The sequence below is a fragment of the Betta splendens genome, chromosome 13 (assembly GCF_900634795.4).
Source record: "Betta splendens chromosome 13, fBetSpl5.4, whole genome shotgun sequence".
NCBI lineage: Eukaryota > Metazoa > Chordata > Actinopteri > Anabantiformes > Osphronemidae > Betta > Betta splendens.
The window spans coordinates 9,549,650-9,564,668 of NC_040893.2; the positions used below are offsets into that span (position 1 = coordinate 9,549,650).

Genomic DNA, 15,019 nt, shown 5'->3' on the forward strand with positions numbered 1-15,019 from the left:
AATTGATGGCAAACCTTAAAAAAACAGAAGCAGAAATGTTAGGCACAACACACACCTTGCTCCCACTGCAAAAGCTCATTCTTGTCTCTTACTGGCTCCTTATTTGTACATAATTCAGAGAGTAAATAGTCCTTGCACATGTTCAGAAAAAAAAAGCATTTCCTAAAAACAATCAAGTCCAGCACCATCTTGCTATTGCTTTAATCACATACATTTCGACACGGCAACAATTAAGTAACAAACTGCCATGGAAGGAATACATTGCATGTATACAAGCACAAACAATCCGTCATCAGCTCTCTCTTTTTTGGTACATCATGGTGAGGCAGCCCTTCTGTGTCTCAAATCCTGGTTGTGCCGTGAATGTAGTGACCTGTCCAAACATCACTAAAGAGTGAGCTCAATGAACAGTCACTGCTACACGTTACATATGAAAAGATGATATGGCCCGAAAATAGAAAAACACAAAAGAAACCCAGCAACAGTAAATCAGTCACTACTGCCAATGCTGAGCATCTGTCCAGTGTTGTGAAGAGGTTTGTTGCAGTACCAATTCACACACAAGCAGATCAACAACATTGGTGGCCATGAATATTTTAAGAAAAGAGGTATCAGCCATCCAACAGGTGTACTATGAATAGAAAAATAAAACATTTGGAAAGCAGATGTTCATGTAGCCTCTATTCACACTATGCAGCAGTGAATGCAGCAGCAGCCCTGGCCAGTAAAGACAGTCAGACTACACAAGGACACACACACGCACATACATGCACATATTTTCTTTCAGTGTGTAAAAATAGAAGATTAAACACAGCTAGTCTATGGATAAATCTACTGTGTAAGGTGGACGTTTGTCAAATCTGCCTTTTCCCTTGTCACTCAAGTACCTGTCTAAATCTGGTAGCGATTTATACATCTTTTTCCACTTCTATACATTTCCTATAAAACAGACATGGCTTAAATTACTTGATGATTAACAGGCCTAAAATACCATCCTCCTAACTCGTGTACTTTTCCAAAATTATAATATTTTTCTTTAAAAAAGAAAAAAAATCCAGCAAATTAAATCAAACTGGTTGAATGCTCATAGACTTGTCACTGTACCGTTTGACTGCTTGGACAAACAGGAGCAATTGGACTCGTCAGGCACCCACCTGGGATGTCGCAAGTACAAATGATAAAAATAATTAGTTAATCATCAGGGACATGTAAGCATGACGGATGATTGAGAGGGGAATTTACATTCAGAGGCCCCACTTAAAATCTCAAATTTAGGAACTGCAATTTGATCTTAGTGCACAGTAGAAAGTACCCCTGAGTTTGAGGGCAGGGCAGGTGCTAAGTGGCTTATAGCGCCATCACAGGGTGGCTATATGCTCAGGGGTGTTCAAGGCTCTCTAGAGAATGTGAGGGGGGGCAAAATGTGGTCCTGGGCTTAAAGAACTCTGGGAAGTCAGAGTTGAGAACAAGCAATATTTGGGGAATATGGTACAGTGGATAAGGCTCTGGTTTACAATGTCATGGTCATTAATGGTCTTCCACCACCAGCTGCAATCACTCTTTCATATGAACACATTTGTAAGCAGCTGGCACCTTGAAGGACTTTGTCACCAGGTTCTCGCGCTGAGGATTTTTCACATTGCACATTAACAGTGATTCTATGGTTTTACGTTTTCCCTCCGTCAATTCCTACGCTGTAGGAATTTATTCTGCCTTTATTCTTATGTCCTACTGTCCCATATAGTTTATTCTCTGGACGGCCCTGATTCTCATAACTCCCCTTCATTTCAATGCTCGGTCCATGTGTCCACAGGCTCAGTGACAGGAGCTGCTGCATCACAGCGTCTCCCCACCCCCCATAGCAGGCAGTAGCCATGTTGAGGATTTCTCTATGTTAATCAATGGGAATTTTGTCCTCTAGTTCCAGTGGGCTGTTTTCAGTGGGCTCCTCACTCTTCCCAAGATCCTGCAGCTGCTGTCGCCTCTGCACTTCTGCCTTCAGGTTTTCTAGATCTTTTTGACTTAAAAAAAAAAAAAAAAAATTTAGTTATATACTCCTGTGGTGGCACCTTCAATATTATGATCCCTATATACTTTTAAGACGCGTTATTCTACCTGAGAGGTATAAATATGATGCCGTTGATGATGTTGAGCTGCTCCAGAACACTGGCCATGCTTGGGGCAGTAAACTAGAAATAAATACACAACATCAATGCAAAATGTTTGTACTAACACAGATAGAGGGTTAAACACACATCTGGCTGAGAGCAATCACCTTAAGTGGCATGATGCTGGCGTTGGAGCCATTCTTATAGATCTCATTCATGGTTCTTTGCAGAGCAACAGCCTGCTGGGTGAGATACTTCAGATACTCTGAGCTCTCTCTGGTTTTCTCATGGGCTTCACCCATCTGGGAACAGGAAAAGATGATATCGTATAATGATGACGACTCAAGGCAATTCATTAGTTCCCAAGAGAATAGAGTCCTGTGGTACCCACCTGGTTTTTGTAAATGGTGTAGCCATCTTTCTCGTGCTGTAGTGCAGAGCGGAACTCTGCCTTGCTCTCGTAAAGCCTCGCAACCAAATGGTGGCTAAAAAGAAAAGGAGGGGGGGAAATATAGAGACGTCAGAACGACATATTACCAATATGCATAATGCATATGGATAAATAATCCTTTTTCACCTGAGGGCCACTTTGAGGGACCGGGGTCCGTGATACTTTGTGTTGATAGTCAAGGCGTTCTCCAGGAATCTCAAGGATAAGTCGTACTCCATCACTCCATGTAGCACCAGACCAATGTTACTCTGTGAAACCAGATCCAAAAAAACTAAATCTTTGGTGTCAATTCTGTTTTCAGAGCATTCATGGCCAATATCTCTTCCCTGTTGTAGGTTACATTTATCACCAATAATGAACACCTTGCTTGAATGCAAGTATTGTACTCACATCTAGCAGCGCCATTTCTGGGTGGTCCTCACCGCAAACCAATAACAAAAGGTAACGAGCACGATACAGCAGCTTCAAGGCGGTAGACAACTGACCGTTGGCAAAGCAGTACAGAGCCAAGTGCATCTGAAAAATGACAGAATTGAAAAGGGAAAGGTTAGAGGGAATTTGAACATTGTGGGAAAAAATGTAATATGTCCTACATTTAGTGCGGAAACATACATATTCTTGGATAGTGTTGGGGTGCTCGATGCCGAGGACTCTTTCACTCATCAGCACGGCCTTCTGCTGGTTACTGAGCGCCTATGGGTTGATACACAGACATCACTCATTGCTGATAAAGTAATAGTACACACAGGAAATGATATTGTATTTCCTGCCTACCTCTGCATGGTCTCCCATGATGTAATTAAGGCGCGCCAGCAACCGCAGGCATGCACAGATTTCTACATGCATGGCTCCATACACGTTGTTGAAGAGGTTAAGAGCCTCGTTGATCAGCTCACAACCTTCCTTCAGGAACCCTGGTGATAAAGAGAACACTAGTGTAACCAGCTAAACTGGCTAGGTTTGCTCTCCACACAGTGATGTTAAAAGGTTGGTTATGTTCAGTATTTTAACAAGTCTCACCTTGCTGCACTTTAGCCTGTCCACTCTGGAAGAAGTGGAATGCGTCAGAGGCTTTAGGGTTGACGTGCTTCACAACAGGGAAAATGTTCAGGATGTCTTCCTCAGTGAAGGCAGGCTTGTGACGGCTGTCAAAGTTGTATTCCTTTATTAGAATCTAGCGGCGGAAGAAAAAGATGGTGTGTGAAAACAGATGAAACTTCAAAGCAAACGTTAATTTGGTGAAGCATTGTAGAACATATATCCATGCTTAAGAAGTTTTACCTGGATGCCAGTTTTGATAGAAATTTCTCTGAGCATAGTGATCTTCTGGAAGCCGTACTTCTCCACCACCTGATCCACGCTTTCACTAAACAAGAAAATTCCAAGACAAATGCCTGTTTAAAATACATACGCATACAGGGCAAGATCCAGATTCTGATCCAAGATTAGAATTAAATTCCCACCACTGCAGCGTGAAGTGATAGTAGCTCTGGGCCTCAGTAGCAATGTTCTTCCACAGCTCGCTGGGCGTGAGGCTCGCCCACGCCGTGTTGTCCCCACCACCGGGGACCCTGTTGCGACGTTTGCGGCTCTTGCGACGTGACACCAGCTCATCAGGAGGCAGGTGGGCGACAGCGTCGGGGAAGGAGCTCAGAAAGCAGTTCAGGAAATGGCTTACAGCAGCAGAGAGGGCAGACAACTCCACGCCCTACACAAATAAAAAAAATATAATAAAATCAAGACAGTTTGTCTTTTACATTTGTTTTATTTTAATGCCAATTAGTACCCACTTGAAGGTATGTCTTGAAGATATGTTTTGCACATCTGGTGATCAACTCACAAATTCCTATTCTCTAAAAGTATGAAAGAAAGAAATGTTAGAAAAATTAAACACAAAAAGGACAAAATGTGAGATTGTGCGAGATTAGGACAGACTCACATAGAAGTGCTCCAGCTGGGCTTTGGCAGGGGTCTTGTCCACAAACTCCAGGACAGTGCCTAAGTAGCGAACGTTGATGCCCCTCTGGTGGAGGGCCTCTGTCAGAGTTGTTCCATCCATAGGCAAAGTGCTGTGCTCCAAACAGTCCTTAATCTAATGACATAAACAAACCAATTAATACACTATTGTAGTTTAAAACCTCACTCCCGGTCTGTAGGAACGTGTCACTGACCAATGATGGGATCTGACAGGACACCAGGAAGGCAGCAGCATCTTTAAGGAGCTGCTTTTGTTTCTGGACTTCTTCTGTGCTGTCTTCTGGGAAGCGCACTCCTGTTTAGGAACAGAGACACGTTACGTCTGTGCTTCCTCATGGTTCATACAGGAAGTATGATGGTCACACTCACCTGGGGAGAAGATGTCAGGGTTGAAGCGAATGTCAAAAGATGTGTTGCTGATAGAGCCCACTGCCTTGCAAGCATTGAGGACAACCTCACGGCTTTTGGGATCTGTGTGTAAACGTGACAACAATCAATCAAACTTTTGATATCTCTTATTTTATTGCCATTTTATATACTAGTATTTATTATTTCTATACTTCATAGGCATCTTTTGTACTGTTGCGCAGCCCTTGTTAAAAAGTAAATGTGACGCTGCAGTTGTTTTCCAGAAAACTGTAATAAACACTGCTTTTAATCCTAATGTTGACATGACCTTGGTCCAGTATTTCAAAGCTGATCATAGATGCATACAAAGTCTACAGATTGGGTCACTCTGTATGTCAAAAAGATTAATACGATTTAGAATCAATTACACAGCAGACAGATTATAAAAGATGAGATTATGGAACAAGGAAGCCATGGTCATCCATGTATTAGGTGTGTTGTGATGATCTGTTGCGTGGGGTCACTACTGCAGGCTGAGGACTGAACAGGGACATCTAGACAGGTGGAGTCGAGCCACTATGAGCCAGGATATGTTAATATGTTGCTCTAATGCTACTGTATAGATGGACACAGCTGATGGTCATCTTAGTATAATACCACTACTCCTCCATTAATCCACCAATGTAGCTGTCGCTGCATTGCCCTAGCTGTGCTTTTTGGATATTTTCAAACATACCAATACCAGATCCATCTTCAGCAACCAAGGTCTCCGCCAGCTCTTTGGCCTGAGCTAATCCCGGAATACTTTCTTCAAGCTCCTTACTCTCCAGTGGGCTTTTGCATTCCCCATTTTGGGTGACTGAAGAATCTACAGGTCCGTTTGTGGTGGCATTCAAGGAGTTTGCATCACAGCTACTTTCTGCCTGTGAGGCAGCTAAGGTGCTTTTATCTGTTGCATTAGCAGAGACTGGTGTGGTGCTTTGTGTCTCGGTTGTATCATTATTGTGTTCTGTGGATGCTTCAGAGGCATCTGTGATGGCAGGTATCTCAGTCTTATTAGACTCCTTGTTTGCTTTCTGTTGCATGAGCTGTAACGCTGCCATCTTCATGAAGAGAAGATATCTAGAAAAAGACAGAACCAAACATCAAACTGAGAACAAAGTAGCTCCTCGTGTGACTACGTCCAACAACACAGACACTCACCTGTGCTCCACAAAGGCCTCGATGAGCTCCTGGCGTAAACAAGCCAGGCGGTGGCGGTGCTGGCGGGGAAAGCCCTGGCGCTGACTCTCTGGAGGAAGCTCCTCTCCATCCACAGGCAGGAAGTTTAGGTCAGGGGGGAAAGTGCGAAGAAGATCCAGAATATAGTGTCTGCCATCATTTCCAATGATGCCTTTGCACTCGACAGAGGAGCACAGCTCCACGGCGTCATTCTTCTCATTCAGCACCTTGTGTCTCTGGATCTGTTCACACCCAGTAAATGAATCATATTAATTTGGAGTAACAAGGTCTGAATAAACATTGTCTGTGGGCACGGTGTCTAAACAATATTACAAACACTAGGACTAAAAAAAAAAAGGGCCCAAACTTTTACATTCAACCCCTTTTTGGAACTGCATCTTTAAGTGGGCACAGCAATTGTTAGGAACTCTGCTTGGCTAAACATTTAGTGTCCTAACAATTTATTAGCAGCAGGAGAGATGAGATCAACTGAAAATAAACAGGTCATGTGCAATGTTAAGCTCAGTGACAAGGATTTTAGAACAATGAGGAATAACAGACAGGATGCTTCAAATGGCATCAGTTCAAAGCTAGTTTTGCTATTTTTAATACAACTATAAAAAAAGGAAAAAAACAACAAATCCTTCTTTAACACAAAAACCATGTACTGTGAAATAACAGGATTATGCTTAGAGAAATTAGGACTTGGTTAGAGACAAGAGTTGTGTTGCTGACCTTGAGTGGCCTGCTGGTCTTCTCCAGAAGCTCCAAATACTTGCTGTGCGATACAACCGTCTTTCCAAAGTCAATAGAGCCATAGATGACGCTCTGCTCCTGCTCACGCTCCAGAATACCTGGGATAATGGACTGGGCAGTGACCCGGTATCCTCTGTAGTCCACCACTACTGTGCCCAGAGTGTACAGTCCCTCCACATCTACCGCCCCGTAAGCTCGGACGCCATTCAAGTCGTTGGTGGGTGCCGCGTGTGCTGCTGCATCGCCACCCAGCTCGCGATAGTGGTCCCGCACATCGAAGCCGAGGCTGAAGAAAATGTTGTTCCAGATGAACATCTGCATGCGCGTTTCCTCGCCAGGGTTGATGGCCATGACGTTGCCATCGATCACTGCCATAGCACCCCGAGTGGCAGCTGCTGCAAAGTCACTGTGGACCTGCAGGAGAATGAAAGGAGTCATTTAGAGCAGAAAGGTGGCTGAGCCTCATTTGTTCACTGCTGCTGAGACTCTAAAGACAGAGATTTAGCAACAAGGTTAACTTATCAATATCGATAATGTTGCATTAAAACAGGTTTTACAATGTTCATCTACAGAACCTGAAAGGCTCAGCAGTACCTTGAATATGGCTCTTTCCCTCAGCAGCCGTTCAGGCAGGTTCTTCCTGGGCAGCTCTCTGGTGGTCTGTAGCTCCTCGTTCCAATCTCTGGTCTGAAGACACATTATTTCATATAAAAGGATTAAACACCAAAAGGGAGACAAAGTTAAATAAATTGTATATATGCACAGGCGAATGTGTCTACCTGTCCAGGAATGTGCTCCTCATAACCCAGGCGGGAGGTGTAGGCATCCTCGGCTCGAACACAGTCCATAGCGTGGTCCACTTGTGGAGCTGTCCAGCTGTAAACCTGGAAAGGTGTAGCTATTCTCTCAAATGGGTGTCTCTGGACCCTGCAGAAAAGCAAGGCACATTTTAATTGATGGAGGGACTTCATAAAGAGATGATTAATTATTTTATAAAACAGGTACTTATTTTACCTTTTCTTTTGCAGAGCAGTGAAGTTCTTCTTGAAGGCGGGGCTGATCTGGCTCAGCAGCTCCACCAGAGAATGGCTGAGGAAGCTGGGATTCGCTGGCTTGGGGTTGAAATTGTATGTAGTAGATCTGCAATACACACAGCCACATTATAGTTATCCTCCTCATGACTTAAAACGTACTACCAACAAGACAGTTTTGCTTAAAACTCAGATTTAGTTGCGTGCAGACTTTCTCATACCATAGTAACTGTCCAGGAAATAGGCACCTGTATTAAATGTGCTGGTTGTTAAACTGTGTAATTGCTTTCAGTACATGTACATCTTGTTAAATTACATTCTAAGCTTTATTGACATCCAAACATTAGAGCTTGTGTCTTTAGTCTTTATTTAAACTGAGAATAGATTTAAAGAGGAGCCATATCTACTGTACAGTATATTCATTTGAATTTCTTGTGCCGGTCTCCAACACTGAGTAACTTCTGTATGTGAGTTGATCATTTAACTGCGGTCACATATTTAAGCTTGATTCATGCCTCTTGTAAATTGTGTAAACTGAAAAACACTAGAAGCCCCTCAGCATAACAGTGGCTGTTAATCACCCCATAAAAATGTTTAACAAGACATTGGGAAACTTGGCAGCAAAGCAGTCTGAGGAATGAGAGAGTTCAATGTTTACTGACTGGTTGAGGTAGAAGCCGCGTGTAGAGGCAGTAACGCTGACATGGCGCTCCTCCACCGTAACCATGTACAGGTACATGAGGTCACCGTGCATTTTTCGGTTTCCAGGTGGAGGGTTCCAGCCGCTCATAGTCAGGACCTTCAGGCACTGCATTGGCTAAGACATCAAGCAACATTATACCATTAATTAACAATTTCATTTGCTCACAAACACTTTAGTCTTTGTTTGAGTTTTGATGACACAATGTTATTGGCTCATGTGAGGCTGTTCCTTACCTTCCAGTCCTTGTTTTGTGGCTGCAATGGCACCAGAGGTCGATCTTTGCTTCCAGGGAGGATGTGTTCTGGGGGGGTGCAGTCAATCTGCTCCAGCTCGGTGCCCTTTTTCTTTCTCTTACCACTGTCTGCAAAGAGAAGGAAGAAGCAACGCCAGGGTGTTCACATGCCTGTACAATAAAACTCATCAACACAGACTGTTCAATTACTCCTGCTGTGCTGCAGTCACCTCACCAGGAGAGCAATATGAATACACCCACACACTACTATAGATATCAGACATGTGCCACTGACAGTGGAGAAGTCTGACATGAAGCACCCAGTAAAAAAAATATGCAGCAGAAAAGAAATTGGTCTCCCTCTACCTCCAAGACCAATAATATAGTCATTATTTCAAACCATCTCTTACAAAGTAAATGTCAGGACCCATGAGTGATAAAGCCTGAGAGGATGGAAAACAGTCAGAGTTGTTTTTAAATGTAAATGTGAATTTATTTAAAGCTGCGCTAAGCAGCTGTGACAGCTGTGTCTACCTGGCAAAAGCCTTTGAACACTGCCTTAAAAACACTGAATCCACACGTGTTTGTGTTCCATGTTTGTTCCCTACCTCCAAGGTCTCCATCAGTAAAGATACTGAGGAAGGAGAGGGAGATGCAGTCCACTCCGTTGTATGCGTCTGAAGGGTCCAGGCTTTTCAGCAGGTCTCTGATTTGACGCACGTGGATGCGAGCTTCACGCACGGTGTAGGGCTCTGCAGAAAGGAAAAATAAACCAATTATTATAAAAAGGTTAAACACTGTACCCAGGAGGTGGCACAAATATAACAAATATAACAGTAACTTTTGCCACCTGCGTGCACTGAAGGGAAAAGGACATCACCCTTACTAATGTTGTTGTAATAGCTACTTCAACATTGGGAACCTTGCATTTTCACTAAAACCCATAAACATTGCCCTGAATCTGACCTTCCACGACTTTAAGCACCGAGCCCTCCTGAAGGCCCTCTATGGACTTGAGCTCAGCAAAGTTGTCCAGCACATTTCCATCCAGCTGTAGTGAGAAGCATGTACGGTGACAAGTGTCCTCACGGTCCATCAGCACCTGATGGATCTCCTGTACCATCTCCTGGGGAGACACCTGAAAACAGGGATGATGGAAGAAGATTAGAAAAGATGTATGAATTCTTACAGCTGATGGTTTTGGGGGGGGGGGGGGGGGCATTGCTTACATATAGATATCAGTATATATAAGTGTATAAGTGATTATACCAAACAGACTTGAGACAAAACAATCCAGTCGCATATAATCCATAAGGGCCACGAGTATTAGATGCATGAAAGTGGAGCTTGTTTAACCCCCAAACTCTAGAAGAACCTTTACAATTATCACCAAGTAACCGTTTCTTTCTTTGTTTTAACTATAAACAAACAGGATTCTGACCTGGACCATTGTGTGTTTGAACACAACGTAATGAGCCGCTGCCCGTCAGGAGATAATCCTTACCTGCAGGTCAAATGGCTCCGTTCCAGGTGCCTGGATCTTAACGGTGAAGCCCGTGTCCTGGATCACTATCACTTCCTGTTCGTTGGACTCCTCTTCTCCATCCGTCTCGGTGCTTCCATCCTGCTTGGATTCTGTGTGCCCATGAGCCCCATCACCATTCACCATGACTGTATCTGCACTGTGCCCTGCAATGGAAGAAGCAGAGCAATTTCATCAAATGTACTTTGAGAGAAACCCTTGCAAAGTCCTCCTGACAGCAAAAACAAAACAGAGACGCTGCCAGGTGACAACTAAGCACACAGGCCCGGTAGCTCAATGACCTTGCTAATAACCTTATGAAATATTGATGAATGGGTGATATGAGCTAGCAAAGGTAAGCTATTGTATCGTAGCACCGTGGTATCGCCACAATACGATCCAGATGCACTTCACATCCATCAATCATCAGCTCCACTGTGATCAGCTATCAAAGTACAAACCTCCAAACACAGAAATCACAAGCGACTGTGCCAGAACCATTAATTACTCAGCTGGTCCAATAAACCTATTGAATGAAACTATGTTGCAACACTGGATTTGGTTCAGCCAGGAATCCTTAAGAGGCCGAGTAGCAAAGATTTAAACATTTACTTGCTGGTTACTTCCATGGCTGTGTCTGATGCAATAGCAACCAGTTTAACTGAAGAGTTTCATTCAAACACACATTACATTTACCACATTAAGAGCAATACAGTTAAAAAGGTGAGAATAATATTACTGAATTAAAATGAGTCTCTTTGGTAAGTTAATTCAAAAAGGAACAGGGCACAGTTTGCAGATGTCTGAAAACTGTGTACTCTCACTAGGACGACTGCTGGCTGGCAGCGCGTCCTTGTTCTCTGTTAAGGGTAAAGCAGCTTCAGGGTTACTGAGGAGAAGGTGCCAGAGTGAGGGAGGGACAGAGCTCCGTAACGGGTCCACCACCCCGGGTGAGAAGTGGTGGAGGAGACGGAGCAACAAACTCTGAATAACAAACAACGGCGTCTGAACGGACGCAGAGTTAGTCAAGTTACGAATGTGAAGCTGTGGGACACAGGCCTCACTGCGGATTTCTGCGTTTTCAATTTAAACACAAATGTTTCAGGGCAGATGAATTTGTTCATCAGTTCTTGATTTTTTCATTTGTGTCTGTGTTGTAATCGTGCAGATCTAATGCATTTGGTTTAAGGCATTAGGCGATTAATGAAACATAATACTTCTCTGGTCTCTCCCATCACAAAGTATGTATCAAACAGCATGTCAAACACGTTGCATAGTATCATACAAAGGAGGTGTTAGATAGGAATGAAACCAGTTTAGGTTTTCAGGCACTAGTCACCCTATGACTAGGTACAAAGGGCCAGAAGCTCTGTACTGATGAGGCAATGCAGCAGTCTGTGTGTTGCAAAACTGACCCATTTGGCTTCAAATTTATGGAAGAGAGTTCGGCAAAAATGGATTTAGTGTATGAATCTGAAACAGAAGTACTTTGTTTTTAATGACACCACAAACAAACAACTGGAGGAGTAAACAACACACACACACACACACACACACACACACACACACACACACACACACACACACACACACACACACACACACACACACACACACACACACACACACACACACACACACACACACCAGGTCAAGGTAAGGGATCAATCAAAACAACGCAGCTGAAGACAGATAACTGACAAATACTAGACACAATGAAGCACCAATGCAAATGCATGTTGTAACACCAAATCACGCCATCTTTTATAAATGGGATGCTTGGATAGAATAGAAAGGGGACACAACAGCCAATTAGGACAAATGTATTAATGCCAGCAATCAGCTCCCTCTCCACTCTGCAGCCCCTGACATTGGGGACCCTGGCTGGTTAATGTTTTCATAGCAGCAGCCAGGATCTATGTAAATAACAGCACCAACAACACAAGGTCTGTGGTGTTTGTTACACCAGAAACTAGCAACCTGAGAGCCATCAAGTGGGATCTACAGCTACGAAGGCGAAGACTGGCAGAATGAAGTTAAAGCTAAAACCACCAAGTCATGATATAAAAGTGCCAACACTTGTATTTGGAATATCCACAAATATTTAACTAATTCACACGCCAACCCTGACATTTACCTTTTAACATTATGCAATCGCTTCCACAGTCCTGAGCAGGTCCAGGACAGGTTGTTACAGGTGATCAAAGAATGCGCTGCAATTATTTACCAGGCTCTTTTCACTGTCCAATTTAACCTTTGTGCCACTGCGTAAGCAAAGTCCACCTCCTCGGTTGGTCTTCACAGATGATGACTTAATGCAGGTTTCTAAAGTGATCAGTCGCTGAAACGCCAGTTACAGATAATCCCAGTGCTGAGCCAGAAGCACTGGCCCGTAGCTTCAAGTTCCCACTGAGGAAATGAATGGTCTTTGGGCACTGCTCTCTCTCTCCTACATGTTCTGACCAGCGGCCTGACTCTCATCAGTGATCAGTAGCTGCTGATGCTTCTCCACATCTTTATGAAGGCTCCGTCTCGTTAGGGCCGCTTCTCACTGCACTGACAGAATCCAGGTCAAAACTGAGAAAGCTCATTTGACCCTCGTGTTAACACGGTTTCAAATCCCAAGTTTCACCACTTTGGGGCTGCAGTTCAGGAGTTACTTCGTTCTAGTCATTCTAAGCTTGTGTTACATTAGATGTATAAATTAAACATACCGCAGTTCAAACGAATACATTTATTGTAGGATGGTGCACATAACACACAGCATTTCGCACGTAGCGAGGCACCAGTGACAACTCAAGGTCCCACATGTGACACAGAAGGAGGCGGCAGCGACTTCTGCCGCTGGAACAGCGACAAGTTGTGTAACGGCAACTTCACGGTCGACAGCCGTCGCCTCGGTTTAATCTGCCTCTACCGACACCGTCTGCCGCTGCTTCGCGACAACTCCGAGCTGTCAGGATACTCACCAGCTTACACGGCTGTTCGTGTATTCTTAGCGTAACCTTCCCTCACACGGTGCACAAACCGTCATTACCCTTTTTTTTCTCTACAACAACCAGCTTCCGCTTCCCGGTCGTGGAGGAACACTCGATTTAATCCTCCGCGGCGGGGGAGGAGGTGGGGCGGGCGGCGAGGGTCCCAGCGACCGCTGGGTGGTTTAATCAACTGGCCTCTTTACGTCCAGTAGTAACAACAGTATATTGCATTAATACATTGCCTAAATTGCCTGTAATAATACATACAGTATAAAAATCCACCAACATCCACGAACCCCCCCGCGTTCATGGTAGCAGTGTGCAGCTCCAATGAAGGTGACCTTCAGTCCTGACACGCTGTTACCGAACATGTGAGTCTGCACAGCCGAAGGTGCTGCTCAGGCTCAACTGTATAAAGTATGTGCAAGTACAGCTGGGCCGATCTCTACCTGAACACGCACACACAAGCTTTTGTTCCTTGCGAGGAAGACCACACACACACAAAGACACTGACCGGAGCGACTGACTGGAGCTGACTAGCCACTGAGCTAATTAGCTCCAGGCTGAATGAGAAGGCTACTGTTAGCATGCAGGCTAGCATGTTTAGGTTGCCCTGGTTTCCACGCCGTGTCATTTACACATTCGTCAAGGGGACATGCTAATGGATGCGACCCACGGGTGTAGCTATTGGTTTTATCACGTGCACAACTTATTAGCTCACGTATTAGCACCGCCAAAGCAACAACGCATGATTAGCAGAAGCTGCTACGCGCAAGGTGGAGACTGTCTTAACTTGGAAGGGGTACCAAGGAGATGGTTGGGGACAGGAGGAGGAGGAGAAAGGTATTAGCCCACCACCACCACCAAGTCCGGTCTACGGACTAGGGACAGCAGACACTATTCCGTGAACACACTAAGACAGTAGATGTACACGGATGCTGGTTTTAGGGACCTGCTGCAGGTATGACAGGTCTGAATCACTCTAACGGTATGTGTTGTGCTGTCAGGTGGTGTATCATCACATGCAAAGCTCCGTGAAGCTCTCACCACAACCGCAGGACTCCTTCACGTGCGTCTTGCTGGTCTCACTGGCGTCCTGGGCTCCATCCCCGGCTTCATCCGCAAGATCAACCGGATTACAGTTAGGCACCGACGCCGGGATGTCATCTGTCTTGCTTACCATGGTCGGCAGTCAGTGTGGCGACAAAAACCCCCCCGCAGCTTTGCTCTAATATGCGAGTCTGTCGAAAGAAATGCAAACAATTCTGCTTCTCCGGCTAACGCGGGCTAGTTGGCTACATGCGAAGGGTACGAGCGTACAAAAACAAGTCTACCGAGGAAGGACAGTGCTGTACATGGTAGTGATCACACGTGGTTTCTCCTCCCCTCCTCTTGACCTCTTTGCCTTTGCGTTGCTCCAACCCACCCTCTGAGCGTGGCGCTACGGCGAGCCGCGTGGGACACGCGCTTATGAACACGCCTGCACGACTTGGACAGGGTCTGAGTGGAAATCCAAAGTGCCCCTGTTGTTGTTATCAGCACCACAAACAGACCCAACCCTACATGTCTGACCTTTGACAGTTTGACCCAGTTATCAGCGCCTGTCAGACTCAGACTCAGCAGAGAGCGGCGGATCATTGCAATCTGCTGGATCTGCTGTGTGGTCATTCCATAATCTAGCAATCTGGGAAC

General features: G+C 44.7%; 1 protein-coding gene and 1 long non-coding RNA gene across 3 annotated transcripts; one reads left to right on the forward strand and one right to left on the reverse strand.

Annotated features, from left to right (window-relative positions):
* Positions 1 to 177: 177 nt before the first annotated feature.
* Positions 178 to 14,843, reverse strand: cluha (clustered mitochondria (cluA/CLU1) homolog a). Of its 2 annotated transcripts, none has more exons than XM_029171522.3 (27): positions 14,375 to 14,843; positions 10,332 to 10,516; positions 9,794 to 9,965; positions 9,436 to 9,579; positions 8,829 to 8,956; positions 8,555 to 8,709; positions 7,876 to 8,001; positions 7,641 to 7,788; positions 7,456 to 7,548; positions 6,841 to 7,275; positions 6,088 to 6,347; positions 5,621 to 6,006; positions 4,906 to 5,007; positions 4,731 to 4,831; positions 4,499 to 4,651; positions 4,350 to 4,412; positions 4,023 to 4,267; positions 3,841 to 3,925; positions 3,580 to 3,733; positions 3,334 to 3,473; positions 3,172 to 3,252; positions 2,950 to 3,075; positions 2,686 to 2,807; positions 2,500 to 2,593; positions 2,276 to 2,410; positions 2,116 to 2,189; positions 178 to 2,021 (listed from the first exon to the last, which is right to left on the reverse strand). In XM_029171522.3, exons 1-27 carry the CDS (start codon positions 14,508 to 14,510, stop codon positions 1,895 to 1,897), a joined length of 4,170 nt encoding a protein of 1,389 aa, XP_029027355.1. In that variant the 5' UTR covers positions 14,511 to 14,843; the 3' UTR covers positions 178 to 1,894. The 2 variants fall into 2 exon arrangements, with proteins under 2 accessions (XP_029027355.1, XP_029027356.1); XM_029171523.3 differs by lacking the exon at positions 14,375 to 14,843 and adding an exon at positions 13,319 to 13,473.
* LOC129605007 (uncharacterized) lies at positions 13,807 to 14,516 on the forward strand. The gene is made up of 2 exons (XR_008696467.1): positions 13,807 to 14,170; positions 14,335 to 14,516. It is a non-coding gene; the product is annotated as an uncharacterized LOC129605007 (long non-coding RNA).
* Positions 14,844 to 15,019: the final 176 nt, after the last annotated feature.

Coding starts and splice junctions, on each gene's coding strand:
- cluha (XM_029171522.3), bottom strand. CDS start 14,510: ATGGTAAGCAAGACAGATGACATCCCGGCGTCGGTGCCTAACTGTAAT. Junction 9,580..9,793: donor GGTGCTTAAAGTCGTGGAAG/GTCAGATTCAGG, acceptor TCCTTTCTGCAG/AGCCCTACACCGTGCGTGAA. Junction 7,549..7,640: donor AGGAGCACATTCCTGGACAG/GTAGACACATTC, acceptor ATGTGTCTTCAG/ACCAGAGATTGGAACGAGGA.